General features: G+C 40.0%; 1 protein-coding gene across 1 annotated transcript in view; it reads right to left on the reverse strand.

Annotated features, from left to right (window-relative positions):
- dlc1.S (DLC1 Rho GTPase activating protein S homeolog) overlaps positions 1–14,885 on the reverse strand; it is a 134,423-nt gene extending 119,538 nt beyond the window's left edge. The window contains exon 1 of the mRNA XM_041587587.1: positions 14,665–14,885. Within this exon, the coding sequence (XP_041443521.1) occupies positions 14,665–14,779 (115 nt within the window). The 5' untranslated portion in view covers positions 14,780–14,885. The remainder of the gene's footprint in view (positions 1–14,664) is intronic.
- Between the last annotated feature and the right edge of the window lie 1,702 nt (positions 14,886–16,587).

Consider the following 16,587-nt stretch of genomic DNA (forward strand, 5'->3'; position numbering starts at 1 on the left):
GGCTCACTCCCTAAGGTTTAAGGTCTCATCCGGAGCATATGTACTAGGAGTGAAGCCCATAGTAGAGTAAGGTGCACTCAATTTACTATAGCGCTACATAAGCAAAAGTTGATTGCATATATCCTAGTGCATTTAACCATGTATGGGGCCCTTAGCTGAAAATCATCTAGAAAATCATCCAGATTTCTACTGGGCAGGTTTGAATATCCCATCAAGCAAGAGACAAATTGGCAGCTGATGCGGGTCTCTGTCTATATAATTCAATCATTGGTCGCAAGACCAAAGAATGGATCAGCCCAATTGGTCCACTGTGTGGGTGGAAAAATTGATCATTATGTTTGATAATAGGTACTTCACCTATTAGTATGCTATAGAATGTCCTATTGTTAGAGCCCAATCTGTTAGGAACCATGCTTGGTGGCAGAGGTGCAGCACTGTCAGGTACAAGGGAGCTCTGTTACTTGTAGCCTTCAGTGCTCTTTAGCTTGTCTATCTGAATGTGACACAACAGGGGAGGAATTCCAGATGATGAAGTTTGATATCTCAAAGGGTTTATTGTTTTTTCTCCTTTTCTAGACAAGGTTCCATGAGAGCCAAGCAATGTGCAAGTGTAGGCTCCATCGGCAATGTTTCTGCTCCAGAACAACTCCACCCAAATAAATGTATGCTTATAATAATAGTGCCGTGATCATAACCATTCCCAAAAAATTCAAAATCAGCAGGACCATGCGTCGGTGTAAGCAGTGCTACTGCAGCTCAGTAGGCAAGGTAGGAAGGAAAACCAGTTTATTGCGGATGCAACGTTTTGGGGCGTAACCCCTTTTGTCAAGCTTGACAAAGGGGTGACGCCCAAAAACATTGCATCTGCAATCAGGACCGCCATCAGAAATCGCAGGGCCCCATAAGGCAAAATTTCCTGGGCCTCCTGGGCTGCACCCACCACAAGCCCCACCTACAGGTCAGCCCTCCCTACCCCCACAGGTCTGCCCCCCACCACACATTAAAAAACAAAAAAAATATTGGTGGATAGGGTTCCCACATGTTAATAAAAAATAAAAAGATATTGGTGGTCAGGGCCCCCCATAAAAAAACATTTGTGGCCAGGGCCCCCCCATTAAAAAATATTGGTGGCTAGGACCCCACATGAGAAAAGAAAAATTGGTGGCCAGGCCTCCCCCCACATTATGAGAAAATTGGTGGCCAGGGCCCCTTAAACGTCCATGCCTTCCCGAAGTCAGCAGCTCTCAGAAAGATGGGACCTGGCTAATCAAGTAAGTGTGGCGTGGCAGGGCCCCCCTTACCCTCGGGCCCCCTACAACTCTCCCCCCTGTCCCCCCCCTGATGGCTGCCCTGTCCGCAATAAACAAGCAAGGCTTTTCCTGCTAGCATTAACCATGATGTGCCGCTGTTTCCTTCCTTTTCAAGCTGACACTTCGCCATGCGACGAAACGCATACGACGTGTCGAATGTTCTGAAGATACAGGAAGTGAAGGAGAAATCGCAGGTAAGAATTTCATTTATCCGACTGTTGGATGAAAACACAGCGTGCAGCGCCAATCAGAAAAAGCGATGGTTTCCAAAAAAGTCGCGTTTTCTTCGTCTTTTTTTTTTTTTTTTGATGAATAAGGGCAAATCGTGGATTCTAGTTTGGTTGGACTTTTTTTTTTTTTAAAAAATCCGAAAAATTCTGATTTTGATAAATAACCCCCTAAAGCTGGCCATAGATGCAAAGATCCGATTATTCGTATCCTCGAACGATCGGACTTTCCCATCTCCCGACCTGCCACTAACCATTCAGATCAAATAAAGTAGTAAACATCAGCCGATGTTCTGCCCCTGACAGCAATCGTACGAAAGTTATGTCTGACAAAAGCTAGTGACAGTCTCCGACTGAAAATCGTACGATGGACAATACATGCAGAGAAATTATCGGCAGCCGACAGAAATCTTTTAACCTGTCTGATCGACCAAATGACCGATCTCCATGGGACAAAAAATGTCGGGACTCTCCACACTCGGTTCGAAAATCATATGAATTCTCGATTCGTACAATCGGATCTTTGCATCTATAGCCATCTTAAATGTGAAGCCTTACAGATGATTTGTTTTTTTATATGGGGTCAGTGACCCCCCACTTTTCAAGCTGGAAGAGTTAAAAGAAAAAGGTAAGTAATTACAAAAACTTTAAAGAAATAAATAACTAAGACCAACTGAATGGTTGTTTAATATTAGCCATTCTATAATATTCTTAAAGTTTTAAAAGGTCATCTTCAGATTCAGATTAAAATTTTTAATGGGAAAAAGAACAACACGGCAGTGCGTCCTTGCAGTAACTAAAGTACTTAATTATAACTGAAATCTTGCGGTGTTCAAACAACGATATCAGGCACTTATCAGTATTTGCTCCTGCTGCTCTTAATTCATTAAGATGTAATTCATGTAAATGCACACCAGGGATCTACATGAGGTTATTGCAACACAAAAAAGATTGCTTATTATGAATAGAGCCAAACTGTCATGAAGAAGAGCAACAGCGGTTAGATAATGGATAATAGAGAAAGAGTCTTTCTTTGCCAAAAATGTACAAATATAATTATCCAAGTCTCCCTTTCAGCACTGTGCCAGCACAATTCAAAAGAGTGTAGTAGGTTTGACATAAATGGGTTTTGTACAAAACTGATTCTAAATGGCATAACTGGAGTTAAAGTGCTACTCCAACGTGGGCATGATTAGTATTTGCCAACGGCTGCCATGCCACAATTTACACAATCTTGGTGGCTGAGGATGTTGGGGAGAAGTAGATGAACAGCAGCTGAAGCTGAAGCTACATATCAGCCAAGTAAATTAAGGAAAAGAGAGAAAAAAGCATAGAGAGAAAGGAGTATAGGTTACAGATGTGCGAGCACTGGGTACATGGCCTGAGGCCTGAGGGACGGTAAAGCAATGCAATACTGTAGCATTTAAACATTTGAATTGTGATGATTATAAAAGTCGTGGGAAAGTTTATAGCTCTGGCTGACACACAGCTTGGGAAATAATGTTTATACTGTAAATGACAGGCCCCTGTTAACAAACATATGTTTTATTTTGTTTTTACGTTAAAAAGTAGACACTATTAAAAAATTCCAGGGTGTAGTCCCTATTCAACAGTATTAGTAATTAGGCATGTATGCAGGACCCCAAAGAAATCAGTCATGTCTCTGAATGTAATCAGCCAAAAAACCCAATTCATATGGTATCATGCTGGGGAATTAATACATGTACAGAAAAGAAAATGATGTGTGATCATTAAGAAAAGGATTCACAATATACCCTGCTGGTAACTAGTTTTTACATTGACCTCACTGCCGTATCTTAATCACCATATCAGTGTTTATTTATCTAAATCAGCTATGTTAAAAGCATCTCCAGTAATACATTGGGATGTGATGTAAATATTATATGCTTCCTGGATGACTTCTTATGAACGAATGCCCCAAGATCCCCCATTTGATATTTGATAAAATGGCCCTTATTGTATTTATAACTTTATTTGTAAAACTCTGTTAAAATAAAAGTACAAAAGTACGCAATAAATACAATAAATATACACAGTACACAGAGATCATACAAGGACACAATATAAGTGCTGCGTGGTAAGAGACACAGTGGGAAGGAGGTCCCTACCCCATTGAGCTTACAGTCTAAAGGTGGTCATACACTGAGAGATCCGCTCGTTTGGTGATGTTGCCAAATGAGTGGATCTCCCCCCTATATGCCTACCTTGAGGTGGGAAATATCAGGCTGACACAATCGTGGGCCCTAGGGCCCAAGGATCTGATCATAACGAAGGGTAAACGGGCAGTCGGATCACATCAACGAACAGATGCAGTCTTCGAACCAACAGGATTCTTAGTCCTGTCTGATCGACATCTGGCCAATATTGATCGGGGAAGCCCGTCGGAGATTTTATCATGTATGGCCATTAGCTTTTATCATGTATGGCCACTTTAAGTGGTTGGCACATATTGGAGGGGGAAAAAGTGCACAAGGTAAAGGCATTGTCCAATAAGTACCAGGACTAGACTAATGTTCTTGTGCTCCAAAAGGTAGATTTTTTGTTTTTTCTTGATGAGATTGAGAGGGCACTCCTTATGTAGGAATTCAGGGATGGAATTCCAGAGATAAGGAACAGCAAGATAGAAGGGTTTGAGATGAGAGGTGGCAATGGATGTGGATGGTGTGAAAAGAAGGTGGTTCTGAGAGGAGTGAAGTGAAGGGGCCCATTTACTTAGCTCCAGTGAAGGAATAGAAGAAAAAAACTCGAATTTCGATAGTTTTTTTTTGGCTACTTTGACCATTGAATTGGCTACTTCGACCTTCGACTACGACTTCGACTTCGATTAATTAACCCTCGATATTCGACCGTATGTAAATCTGCCCCACAATGAGACAAGTGAAGAACTGTAGTGAGGAGCAGAAGAGTGAAGGGCTTTGATTGTTTGTAGAAGGATTTTGTATGTTATCTTTTGCTTAACCGGCAGCCATGCTAAAGATTTTAGTTGGGGAGGATCCTGCTTCACAAATATGAAAAAAGTTTGAAATGTAATACAATTTACATATATACATGAACAGAAAATAGTCATAAACAAAATACATTTTTTTAAAAACATATTCCAGTTATCATCACTCTGCTGTTCAATAATCTCTCCCATGGGCCTTTCAATACTTTACTGTAATAATTATGGACAAATCTATACTAGGTTAAAACAAAAAGTGGTTGTAAATCATTGAAATCTTGTCACTAGTCATTAAAGGTACTTGCATCTAAGGCCACACCTTAACTTCTGTATAGTTGTTCTTGGTGCCGATGTTCTGCATAAAGGGGAGCAAAAAGCCAACTCAGGCAGGGTTGGACTGGAGGACTCGGGGCCCACCAGATTCCAACTTCCTGGGGCCCCTGCACATGCACGAACACCGGCGCATGATGCACATGCATGAACAATGGCGTACATGATACATATTATTGTTTTTTTTGTGGGGGCCAGCAGATCAGGGTAGAGGGTCTGGGCCGGCGGGGGCCCATGAACTCAGAAATTACCCGATTTCAAGGTACCGGTGGGAAACAGTGATGTGCAACTACAAAATTATGAGTCATTGCAATAAGAGTCCTGCGTGGAACCAATTTGTTAAATCTGCACCGGACCCACTTAGGCCCGCTACGCGACCCACAAGTACCTTATCCGCAACCCGAACCGCGACCCGCTGACCATCAAGAAACAGGAAGTGCTATCATTGTAAACTGGAAATGACATCATTAGAAGTAGGCTTGATCAGAACAAAAAAGAGTAAAACAGGAAGTGCTGTCATTGTAAACCAGGAAGTGACATCATTAGAAGTAGACGTGATCAGAAAAAAAGGGCTAAAACTCCCTATTGAGAAGACCCACGACCCGACCTGTGACCCGCAAACCTGGAGAACCGCCGACCCGCATCTATACCCGCTCCCGAAACGTCTACCTGCAGCCTGCAGGGTACCACAGGGTCCCAATTACCCTAACAACCGTGTGTTGATTTTAATGAGAGATTGGAATATTTATAAGAAAGGGCCTGAATAAAAATGGGAGTAATAAAAAGTAGCAATAATAATAAATGTGCATTTGCTTTTTTAGATGGGGTCAGTGATCCTTATTTAAAAGCTGGAAAGGGTCAGAAGAAGGCAAATAATTCAAAAACTAGAAAAAGAAAATGAACAATTGAAACATTGCTTAGAATTAGGTATTCTATAACATACGGGAAGTTAACCACCCCTTTCATGTCTGCACCAACTCTCTATTATAAGGGACGTTATAAATCCCTGCCCCGTCATCCCCTTGATGATGTGGAACAAGATGTAATAGAAGGACACTGTGCCTTGGAAAATGTCCCCAGGAATGTGTTTCCGGTTTATAAGAGACCTTGAAACAAAAAAGGAACCTAAATTTCATATAGGAACGGCAAAGTTGTACATAAAAGTGTACAATAATGGTTACCAAAGAGGAACAATTATGAGTTGTTATTGGACACGGCAGCCTTTCGCTTTGGAATGCCATGTAATTGCCAGCGTATTGTTTCAAACATTGCAACATATTCTTTTGATAAGAGCATTAGTAAACGTGACTGCTTGCCTTTCTGAAACACATGTGCGAAGCATCTGTCCTGACTCATAAGCCATGGAATACTTCTGCCATAGAGGAAGATAACGTACGTAGCTTTGGAGTTGAACTTGTTTACAACGAATCTCTTCCCTCTGTTCTGTCAGGAAACACTTGTGCATAGATGTAACAGATCAAGCCCTAAGTCTTATGGGACGACAAAGAACCACAATCCTCTTTAAATCCAGTTAATTATTCACTTGTCATCTGTACTGAGGAACCATGGAACAGAAGGGTATATACAAAGTTAAATAGTTCACCTGTAGAAATAAGTCAAATGAACTTATTTCTACAGATATACCATGACCTGGATGAATGAGAATCGTCACAAACAAGTTACATAGTTCATTTGGGCTGAAAAAGACCAAATCCATCAAGTCGAACCCTCTGAATGAAACCAAGCACACATACATACACACACTCATACCAATGCCTCCATATAGTGATGCGTGAATTTCTCACATTTCGCCGAAAAATTTACGAATTCCCTGCGAAATTCTCAAAACGGCAAAAAAATTCCGGAAATGCGAATTTTGAGGCCAGCAACAATTTGATGTGCATTAAAGTCAATAAGAGGCTTTAATTGACGCCGCGTCAAACAAATTTTGCCCGTGAATTGTCACAGCAATTTTGCAAATTTATTTGCCGGCAGCGAAACGTGGATATTTGCCACAAATTCGCCCATCACTACGTCCATACACTCACATAAACTATACATACCAATATCTGTATCAATATATATTTTGTCTCCTGTAGATGATTAACAGCCCTAAATAAAACATGACTTTTTCCATTGTTTCAAGAGTCAGAACCATGGAACAGAAGGGTATATACAAAGTAAAATAGTTCACCTGTAGAAATAAGTCAAATCAACTGGACTTGCAGTTGATTTGACTTATTTCTACAGATATACCATGACCTGGATGAATGAGAATCGTCACAAACAAGTTACATTTCATTTCATTTGGGCTGAAAAAAGACCAAATTCCATCAAGGTGAACCCCTCCAAATGAAACCAAGCACACATACATAGACACACTCATACCAATGCCTCCATATAGTGATGGGAAAATTTCTCACGTTTCACTTTTTTTTTTTGATGCCGGTGTCAAATATTTTTTTTTTTTAAATATTCCGACGCTGGCAACAATTTGACCACCAATGATTTTTAAAAAACTTTTATGGGGGTCCCTGGCACAATGTTTAAAAAAAAAAAAAAACTTATGGGGGGCCCTGGCCCTGACCATCAATGGATTTTTATAACTTGTATGTGAGGGGGTTTACCGTCTGTGTGGCCTTTAACTGTGGTGTGGGGTCCCCAAAAATTTTGTTGTAGCCCGTGATTTCTAAGTGTATATAACAATGCGGCAAATTTTTTGTCCGTCTTTTTATTTCCATAATGTTGGGAGGTATGTAATAAGGTGCCACCATTGTGACTCTACAATAAACATATTGTAACCCAAAACATCTGTTTTCATTAAGATGTTTGCCCGTTTTCCCATTTTGAGAAATAAAGTGGATAATCCTCCATTCAGCTAGGATTTCTTGTTTACATTATCATTTCACAGCCTGTAGCTGATCAGTATACAAACATAGGCCTGAAATCTGCCTTCGTTTAAATATCCCTTGCGCGATTCTAACTTTTCAGCCCTAAGGGAAATATTTGCACTTTCAAGTCATTTCTATTACTGATAATGTTGCCAAGTAAGAAGTTCAGAAAACAGTAGCCACACACAGGGGCACATTTATGAATGGGCTGATGGATTTTCCAGGTAAAACTTTGCCTTTATACTGCGGATTGAACATTTTTCAAATTTATTAACCCTTTTCCCAACATTCGGAAATGTTCCTAACATTCCGAAAACTTTTCATAATATTTTGAAACTTTTCAACCCATTTAAATGGGATGACCCTGATCTATTGCATATTCGGACTGTTGCATCTTCTACTGCAGGGGTCCCCAACCTTTTCCACCATGAGCAACATTCAGAGGTAAAAAGAGTTGGGGAGCAACACAAGCATCAGAAATGTTCCTGGTGGTGCCAAATAAGAGTTGTGATTGGCTATTGGTAGCCCCTATGTGGACTGGCAGCCTACAGGAGACTCTGTTTGTTAGTACATCTGGTTTTAAGCAACCAAAACTTGCCTCCAAGCCTGGAATTCAAAAATAAGCACATGCTTTGAGGCCACTGAGAGGAATATCAAAGGGGTTGGAAAGAAACATGTTGCTCACGAGCTACTGGTTGGGGATCAATTCTACTGCAAAGCTCAAAATGTAGGAAAGTAAAACTATTACTGCACAGCCTTTTTATTGATATAGAAGAATAAATAATTCTAGTTCTGATCAGAAAATAACATTTAGGGCCTTATTTATCAAAGTCCAAATTTTTATTATTTTTTAAATTATTTTATTAAAAAAGTCAGACCAAACTAGAATCCACGATTGGACCTGATCTATTATTAAAAAATCACGATTTAATCGGATCGGGGACAAACATGAAAAAAAATCGTGCGTTTTTTCCCAAAAAGCTAGAATTTTTCGGATTTTTGCCTGAGAAGTCCGAAATAGTCAGATGTTTCCTGCGCAGACCACAGAAACTTCCAAATAGGATAGGGACCTCTCCCATTGACTTATATGCAACCATGGCAGGTCTGAGATGCTGGATTTTCGGATTCTGACTTTTTCCATCCTCGGGGTACAGGTATGGGATCGGTTATCTGGAAACCCATTATCCAGAAAGTTACAAATTACAGAAAGGCTGTCTCCCATAGACTCCATTATAATCAAATAATCCAAATTTTTCCCTATGATAATAAAACAGTATCTTGTACTTGATCCCAACTAAAGGTGGCCATAGACACACAGATCGGATCGTACGTATTGAGGATTCGTACGATTTTCGGATCGTGTGTGGCGTGTGCCGACATCTTTCGCCCGGCGGAGATCGGTCGTTTGGTCGATCGGTCAGGTTTGATTTTGACCCGACCGATCCCGCCGGAGCTCATGGCACATCGTAATCTGATCGTTCGGCCATATGGCCGAACAATCAGATTACCCCCGATATAGTCATGCCTGTTAATGGCATATCGGGGAAAGATCCGCTCGTTTGGCAACATCTTTGCATCTATGGCCACCTTTAGATATAATTAATCCTTATTGGAAGCAAAACCAGGCTATTGGGTTTATTTAATGTTTAAACAAATTTCTAGTAGACGTAAGGCATGAAGACCCAAATTTGGATAATTTGGATAAAATGTGGTCTATGGGAAACAGCCATTCCGTAATTCGGAGCTTTCTGGATATTGGGTTTCCGGATAAGGGATCCTATACCTGTATCTACATTGGCTTCTTGATGCCTGCCTGTCTGTCATGACATTTTTCGATGCTTTACTCCCCTAGGTCTGGGACATGAGCACCCGGATCCACCAATTGCAGAGGTAAGCTTATTACAAGTCCAGTGAATTTAGCTTTTTTGTTCCCTTGCTTCTTTTTATTATAAAGTGATGTTTGTGGTGTGACAAGTAGTGATGGGCAAATAAATTCGGCAGGTGCAAATTCACGCCAAATTTCCGCATTTCACTGCCGGCGAATAAATTCGCAAAACTGCAGTGAAAATTCACCAGCAAAAATTCATCCGCGTCAAAAAAATTTGGACGCACGTCGGAAAATTTACTCGCATCAAAACCGTTGCGCATCCACATTATTCGGACGCCCATTGACTTTAACCCCAGTGTCAAAATTGACGCGGGTGTTTTGAGAATTTTTCGCCATTCCGTGAATTTCGTCTGAAATTCGAAAATTTTTCAGTGAAGCAAAACAGGACACATTCGCCCATCACTAGTGACAAGTGTTATTGGAGTGAATGGTAGATTTAGGGGTCTGCACTCAGGTTACAGCACTCAATCTAAGAAATGGATAGTAAGGCAGGGGGCAGCTACAGATTATTGTTTGACCTGTGACCAATATACAGTGACTATATATAAATGGTTTGACTACTGGCCATGATAAAGCTCAACATGAATATTATGGGGGTTATTTATAAAAGTCCGAATTTATCTCAATATTTTCTGATCCAAACTCCGATCAAATCCTCTCGGGTTTTTTAGCGCTTATTTATTATTACATTACATTTTACATTTGCTTTGCGGGAAGAAATTCGATTTTCAAGATTTTTTCGGATTTTTCATCCGATTTTCACGTTTTTTCCGGATTTTACACCCGAAAACTCAGATTTCTTATGTTTTTTTGCCTGAAAACTCAGAAAACTTCGGGGTATTGCACGAAACCCAGCGCACATCAAAAAATCATTGGGACTTCTCCCATTGACTTATATTCAACCTCGACAGGTCTGAGATGCCGGATTTTCTAATTTGGACTTTTCCATCCTCGGGGCTTAATAAATTCCCGAAAATTCGCGATTTTTTAAAAGTCCGGTTTTATAAAAAAGATCACAAATTTTTCATAATTTTTGCATTCGGAATTTAGTAAATAACCCCCTATGTGTCGTTGCTCACCTGTGTCGGAGAGACATGCCGGATATATCATAGACCATTATGTTAAGTGGAGTTTAATAGAACTGTTAAAAACTCAACTAATCACTATATTTCGGGGGTTTATCAAAACATAGTTCAGAGCTGGACAGTCTGTTTGTGTAACTAAGTTTATACTGGGCATGATGGCAGCCATTGGAGAATAAGCAGACACACAGCCCTGCCAATCAAGTAAGGGCAGTTACAAGTCACAGATAAAGATAATTGAGTTCCACATGGAGAAAGGCACCAATGAAAAAAATCAACATGAATCCACATGTTTAAAACAACTATTGAAATGAGATTGCTGCTTATTAAGTTGTTACGTTGTTTTGATACTAGACTCAGTTTGGCTCCCATCATTAAGCAAAAATACCTTTAATGACTGAGGTGAAGAAACTCCTGTTGGACATTAAGTCTTGGAATGCTGCTCCTAACTGGCAGCTGTATCACTAAATGCCACACTGGTATGTTACAATAGTACAGCTGCATTGCAATCTATTGACTCACTTTATAGAGCTTCCATAGTCAGTAAACCCCCTGAGAGGGAACAGTATGGTTTATTTTCAGTTATAAAGTCAGGGATAGGGAACCCACCTCTGATCAGCAAGTGTGTGGGACAACAGGACCTTCAGCGAATGCACCAAAAGCAGAGAGAAGGGGGTGCAAGGACTTAAAGGAGAAGCTACAGAAGCAATTTATTGCCAATAGATTAGCCATAATAGTGCAAGCTATAACAGTATATTTAGTCTGCAGAATGCATTAACATACCTGGGTAGCAGCTCTAAAAGCTCTCTCTGTGTGTTTAGGATAGCAGCTGCCATATTAGCTTGGTGTGACATTACTTCCTGCCTGAGTCACTCCCTGCTCACTTATAGCTCTGGGCTCAGATTACAGCAGAGAGGGGAGAGGGAGAGGGAGAGGGAGAGAGGAGCAAACTGAGCATGCTCAAGCCCTAGCCCTGGAGGTGTAAGCTGAAGGCAGGAAGTCTGATACAGAAGCCCATGAGTACACAATAGAAGGAAAGAAATGCTGTGTTTCTTTTGACAGAGGACTCAGAGCAGCATTACTTTGAGGGATTACTGGTATATTTATATACAGTAGACCTTTCTGATAAAGCTTACTTAAAGGGATACTGTCATGGGAAAACATGTTTTTTTCAAAATGCATCAGTTAATGTGGCTCACGGGTAAAAAAAGTTGGGGACCCTTGCTTTAATGTAACTGAATCAGTCTCAGTGGGACTTGGCCTTTACTATTGAGTGTTGTTTTTAGATCTACCAGGCAGCTGTTATCTTGTGTTCGGGAGCTGTTATCTGGTTACCTTCCCTTTGTTCTGTTGTTAGGCTGCTGGGGGGGGGGGGGTGATATCACTCCAACTTGCAGTGCAGCAGTAAAGAGTGACTGAAGTTTATCAGAGTAGAAGTCACATGACTGGGGGCAACTGGGAAATGGACAATATGCAGTGCAGAATTCTGCTGGAGCAGCACTAAAAACATGTTTTCCCATGACAGTATCCCTTTAAGTAGGAGAAATAACAGCCTGCCAGAAAGTATTTCCATCCTAAAGTGCATTCACAAGTCACGTGACTGGGGCAGCTGGGAAACTGACAACATGTCTAGCCCCATGTCAGATTTCAAAATTGAATATAAAAAAATCAGTTTGCTCTTTTGAGAAATGGATTTCAGTGCAGAATTCTGCTGGAGTAGCACTATTAACTGATGTGTTTTAAAAAACAAAATTTTTTTCCATGACAGTATCCTTTTAATTTTAACCTTTCCTTCTCCTCTGAATACTTCAGAATATATATATATATATATATATATATATATATATATATATATATATATATATATATATATATATATATATATATATATATATATATATATATATATATATATATATATTTTAAAGCAAATATGGAAGCCACAGAAATCAACAAAACGTCAATAGCAAGTATAGGATCTGTTATCCAGAAAGCTCAGAATTAAGGGAAAGCCATCTCCCCTTGAGTCCATTTTAAGCAAATAAATCTAACTTTTAACTTTCCTTTTTCTCTGTAATAATAAAACAGTAGCTTTACTTGATGGTAGCTTTGGTGGCAAAATAATCCTATTTAACTTATTTCATGTTTAAATGTTTTTAGGTATGGAGATCCAAATTCTGGAAAGATCCCTTATCCATAAAACCCCAGGTCTCACACATTCTGAATAACAGATCCCATACCTGTATATCCTTAAACCTGCGACTACCTTTAGCTCTCAGGGGATACTGGGAGAAGTAGTTCAATAGCAGCTGGAGGAATAACACTGAGTGCAAGATTTATATTACAGCAATAACATGTTAAAAAGGCTGTTCACCTTTTAGTATTATGTAGAGAGTGAAATTGTGAGCTAATTTGCAATTGGTTTCATTGTGTTACTGTGTTTCAGAGTTTTTTAGCTTTTTATTCAGCAGCTCACCAGTTTGCAATTTCAGCAATCCGGTTGCTAGGATCCAAATGACCGTAGCAACCATACACTGATTAAAATAAGAGACCAAAATATGAAGAGGAGTGGCCTGAATAGAAAAACTAGCAATAAAAAGTAGCAATAACAATACATTTGTAGCCTTACAGAGCATTTGCTTTTTATATGGGGTCAGTGTTGCTTAGAGTTGCTTAGAGTTGCTTAGAATAGGCCATTCTATAACATACTAAAAGTTAACTTAAAAGGGTGGTTCACACAACTGTTAGTATGTTATAGAATGGCCTATTCTAAGCAACTTTTCAATTGGTCTTCATTATTTATTTTTTATAGTTCATGAATTATTTGCCTTTTTCTCCTGACTCTTTCTAGCTTTCAAAATGGGGTCACTGACACAGTCTAAAAACAAATGTTTTCTAAAGCTACAAATTTATTGTTATTGCTACTTTTTATTACTCATCTTTCTGTTCCAACCCTCCCCTATTAATGTTTTATATTCTCATTCAAACCAATGCATGGTTGCTAGGGTAATTTGAACCCTAGCAACCAGATTGCTGTTATCGCCAACAGGAATGCTGCTGAATAAAAAAGCTAAATAACTCAAAAACCACAAATAATAAAAAATGAAAACCAATTGCAAATCGTCTCCGAATATCACTCTCTACATCATACTAAAAGTTAACTCAAAGGTGAATAACCCTTTTAAAGGTGAACCACCCCTTTAGGGTCTGGCCACATGGGCAGATTCAGGGAGATTCGTCGACAGTAGTGATGGGCGAATAAATTCGGCTGGCACGAATTTGCGGCAAATTTCCGCATTTTGTCAGTCAATTTCCGATTTTCACGATTTTCTCGTGAAAATCTTCGAATTTCAAATTTTTTCGTGAAAACGTTTGAATTTCACGATTTTCTCCGTAAAAAAAGTTCACATTTCAAGATTTTTTCGTGAACTTTCCAATTTCACAATTTTTTTTGCGAATTTTTTGCCGTTTCATGAATTTTGCGAATTCTGCGGGAAATGAGCGAATTCTTCGGCGAAGCAAAACAGGAGAAATTCGCCCATCACTAGTCGACAGGCGACAAATCTCCTCTTCTTCGCGTCGACTAATCTCCCCTATCTGCTTTCCCCTTCCTACCACCGGCTAAAATGTAAATCGCCTGGGGGCAGGCACACGAAACGCTTCATTTTCCGAAGTCACCCAAAGTTTCCTTGTGAGGCAATTATGGGCGACTTCGGAAAAGAAGCCTGCTAACCATGCGATTTACATTTAAGCTGCCGGAATCCAGATCGGGGCAATTAGTTGAAGAAGAGGAGATTTGACGCCTGGCGACTAATCTCACCGAATCTGCCCGTGTTGCCCTTAATATACAAATCCCAATGAGACTGCAATACTATGAGAGGCTGAAGTCACCAGTAATTGATTTCTGACGCATCCTTCTCTGAGGTCCAGGCAGATATGCAGCAACATCAGCAAAATAAATGCCTAAATCTGACCTGAGAGTCTTCTTTCTCTTGCACTTTTCCAGAACACATCCCAAGCTTTGTTGGTGGAAACCCTAATATGTTCACTCAAGGATCTTTTCAGCCGAGTCTTCCCAGTATCCTCCATAACTGCTGGACAATCCGCAGTCGGGTTATCCCATTAGAATCCAACAGCCTGCAAATCCCAGTGCATCACCAGAGTATTATACACACTGATCCTTTAGAGAGGGAGAACTTCTGGCTTGGAGGAAAAAAAAAAACCTTGTTAACACCCCTTTCTGTTAGAGACAGAGCGAACCTCCCTCTATACTCATTGGGGTCAGGCCAGGCTGGAAAGGAAATATCCCCGTTTGTTCCCCCCTGCTTTGCTGCATTTGACAGATTTTCTAAACAAATTCATTTCATTTTTCCAATCAGATCTGTAAACACAAGGTCCAGCAACAAAGCTCCAGCTGAAATGCCAAGCCGGCCCACTTCTCAGTTCCCTTTTGCCATCATTAAAATAACCGTGCCCATAATAAACGTCTCTCTTTTTTTCTACTGCTGTCAAAAAGGCGGAATTGAGACTGTTTTGTGCAACAGAAATCAGATATAATTGCAAAGGCTCGAGCATGTGGGCAGCATACAATAAAAAAAATGTGCCTGCAGCTTCATGCTTCTTTTTATTAATATGTATTAAACAATCAATTCATTTTCTAATGCTTCTAAGAAGCTGCCTGTCTGAGCCCAAGCTTGGTTTCCAAGGAACTGCTTCCATACAATGTGTTTTTTAATAAAGCAATGTTGTTAATAAAGAATGTTTAAGGGCATGCCGCCCGGAAATCATATTGTGCATTTTACGGATGGAATAGGGGGCAGTGGTAATGTTTAGAGAAGCATAATGCAAAGCACATGTCACATAGGAATGCTGCATCCTTACTTCTCACTATATTATATAAATCTTGGATGTGGTAAAGATCCTTTTGAATAACCGAAAAAAGTAAAAGTTCAAAGAATAGAGCAAGTAGGATCAGATTTACTAAAGGACGAAGTGACTAGCGCTGGCGTTTTAAGGGATTTCACTGATTTACAAACGGGCGCAGACGTCACTTTGCTAGTGAAGGAGACAGACGCTAGCGGTCATTCGCACTCTACCGCCAGGCGAATTTTCGCTCTGGCGAATGGACGTTACTCTGCAAATTCACTAAGATGCGGATTTTACTAAACGTTACCTCTTTCGCCAGCTCAGACCAGGTGAAGTGCAATGGAGTGCATAGATCTTCCTCATTCTTCTTTTACTTATATCATATATTTAGTGAAAAAAGTCCAAAAAATGCTGGCGTCTTTTCCTTTATCACAGTGATAGCCTGAAAAAGTCCTTAAATTATTTTCAGGTAACCAGTTTCCCCCTTCATTTCCTAACATATGGCACATAAACTATACAGTGGGCTCATGTGTAGGGCAATATAACAACTCTATTGTCTTTATTAAGGTTCCCAGGATTGTGTAGTGTAATGTATTTGCTGCAACATAAACGTCCATTCAACTTTAACTTCCTGCCGTATTCAAATTAGCCTGAGCAAAGACCTCTAACGAAGTTGCGATAGGCAGATTTGAACACTAGCGCATCTTTGCTTTGATTTGCTCGCATTGCTGATGTAACACTAGCAGAAATTTGCCAACATTCAGCACCATGGACGCAACTTTGCATATTAATAAATTAGCGTTGTCTGAGCGAATTTTTGCCTGGCAAAGTGTTGCGATGGCTGTGAAGCCTTTGCTGGCGAATTTTCGACCGCTTAGTAAATTTACCCCTATGAATCACCCCTGCATAGGAATAAAATGTGGTCTGATCATAATAATAATAATAATAATAATGATGTTTTTAAAGAGACTTTGGGTTCTGCACGGATTTTCCAGGAAATACTTTTACGGAACTTATTGCCATTGTATTAT

The sequence above is a fragment of the Xenopus laevis genome, chromosome 3S (genome assembly GCF_017654675.1).
Source record: "Xenopus laevis strain J_2021 chromosome 3S, Xenopus_laevis_v10.1, whole genome shotgun sequence".
Taxonomy (NCBI): Eukaryota; Metazoa; Chordata; class Amphibia; order Anura; family Pipidae; genus Xenopus; species Xenopus laevis.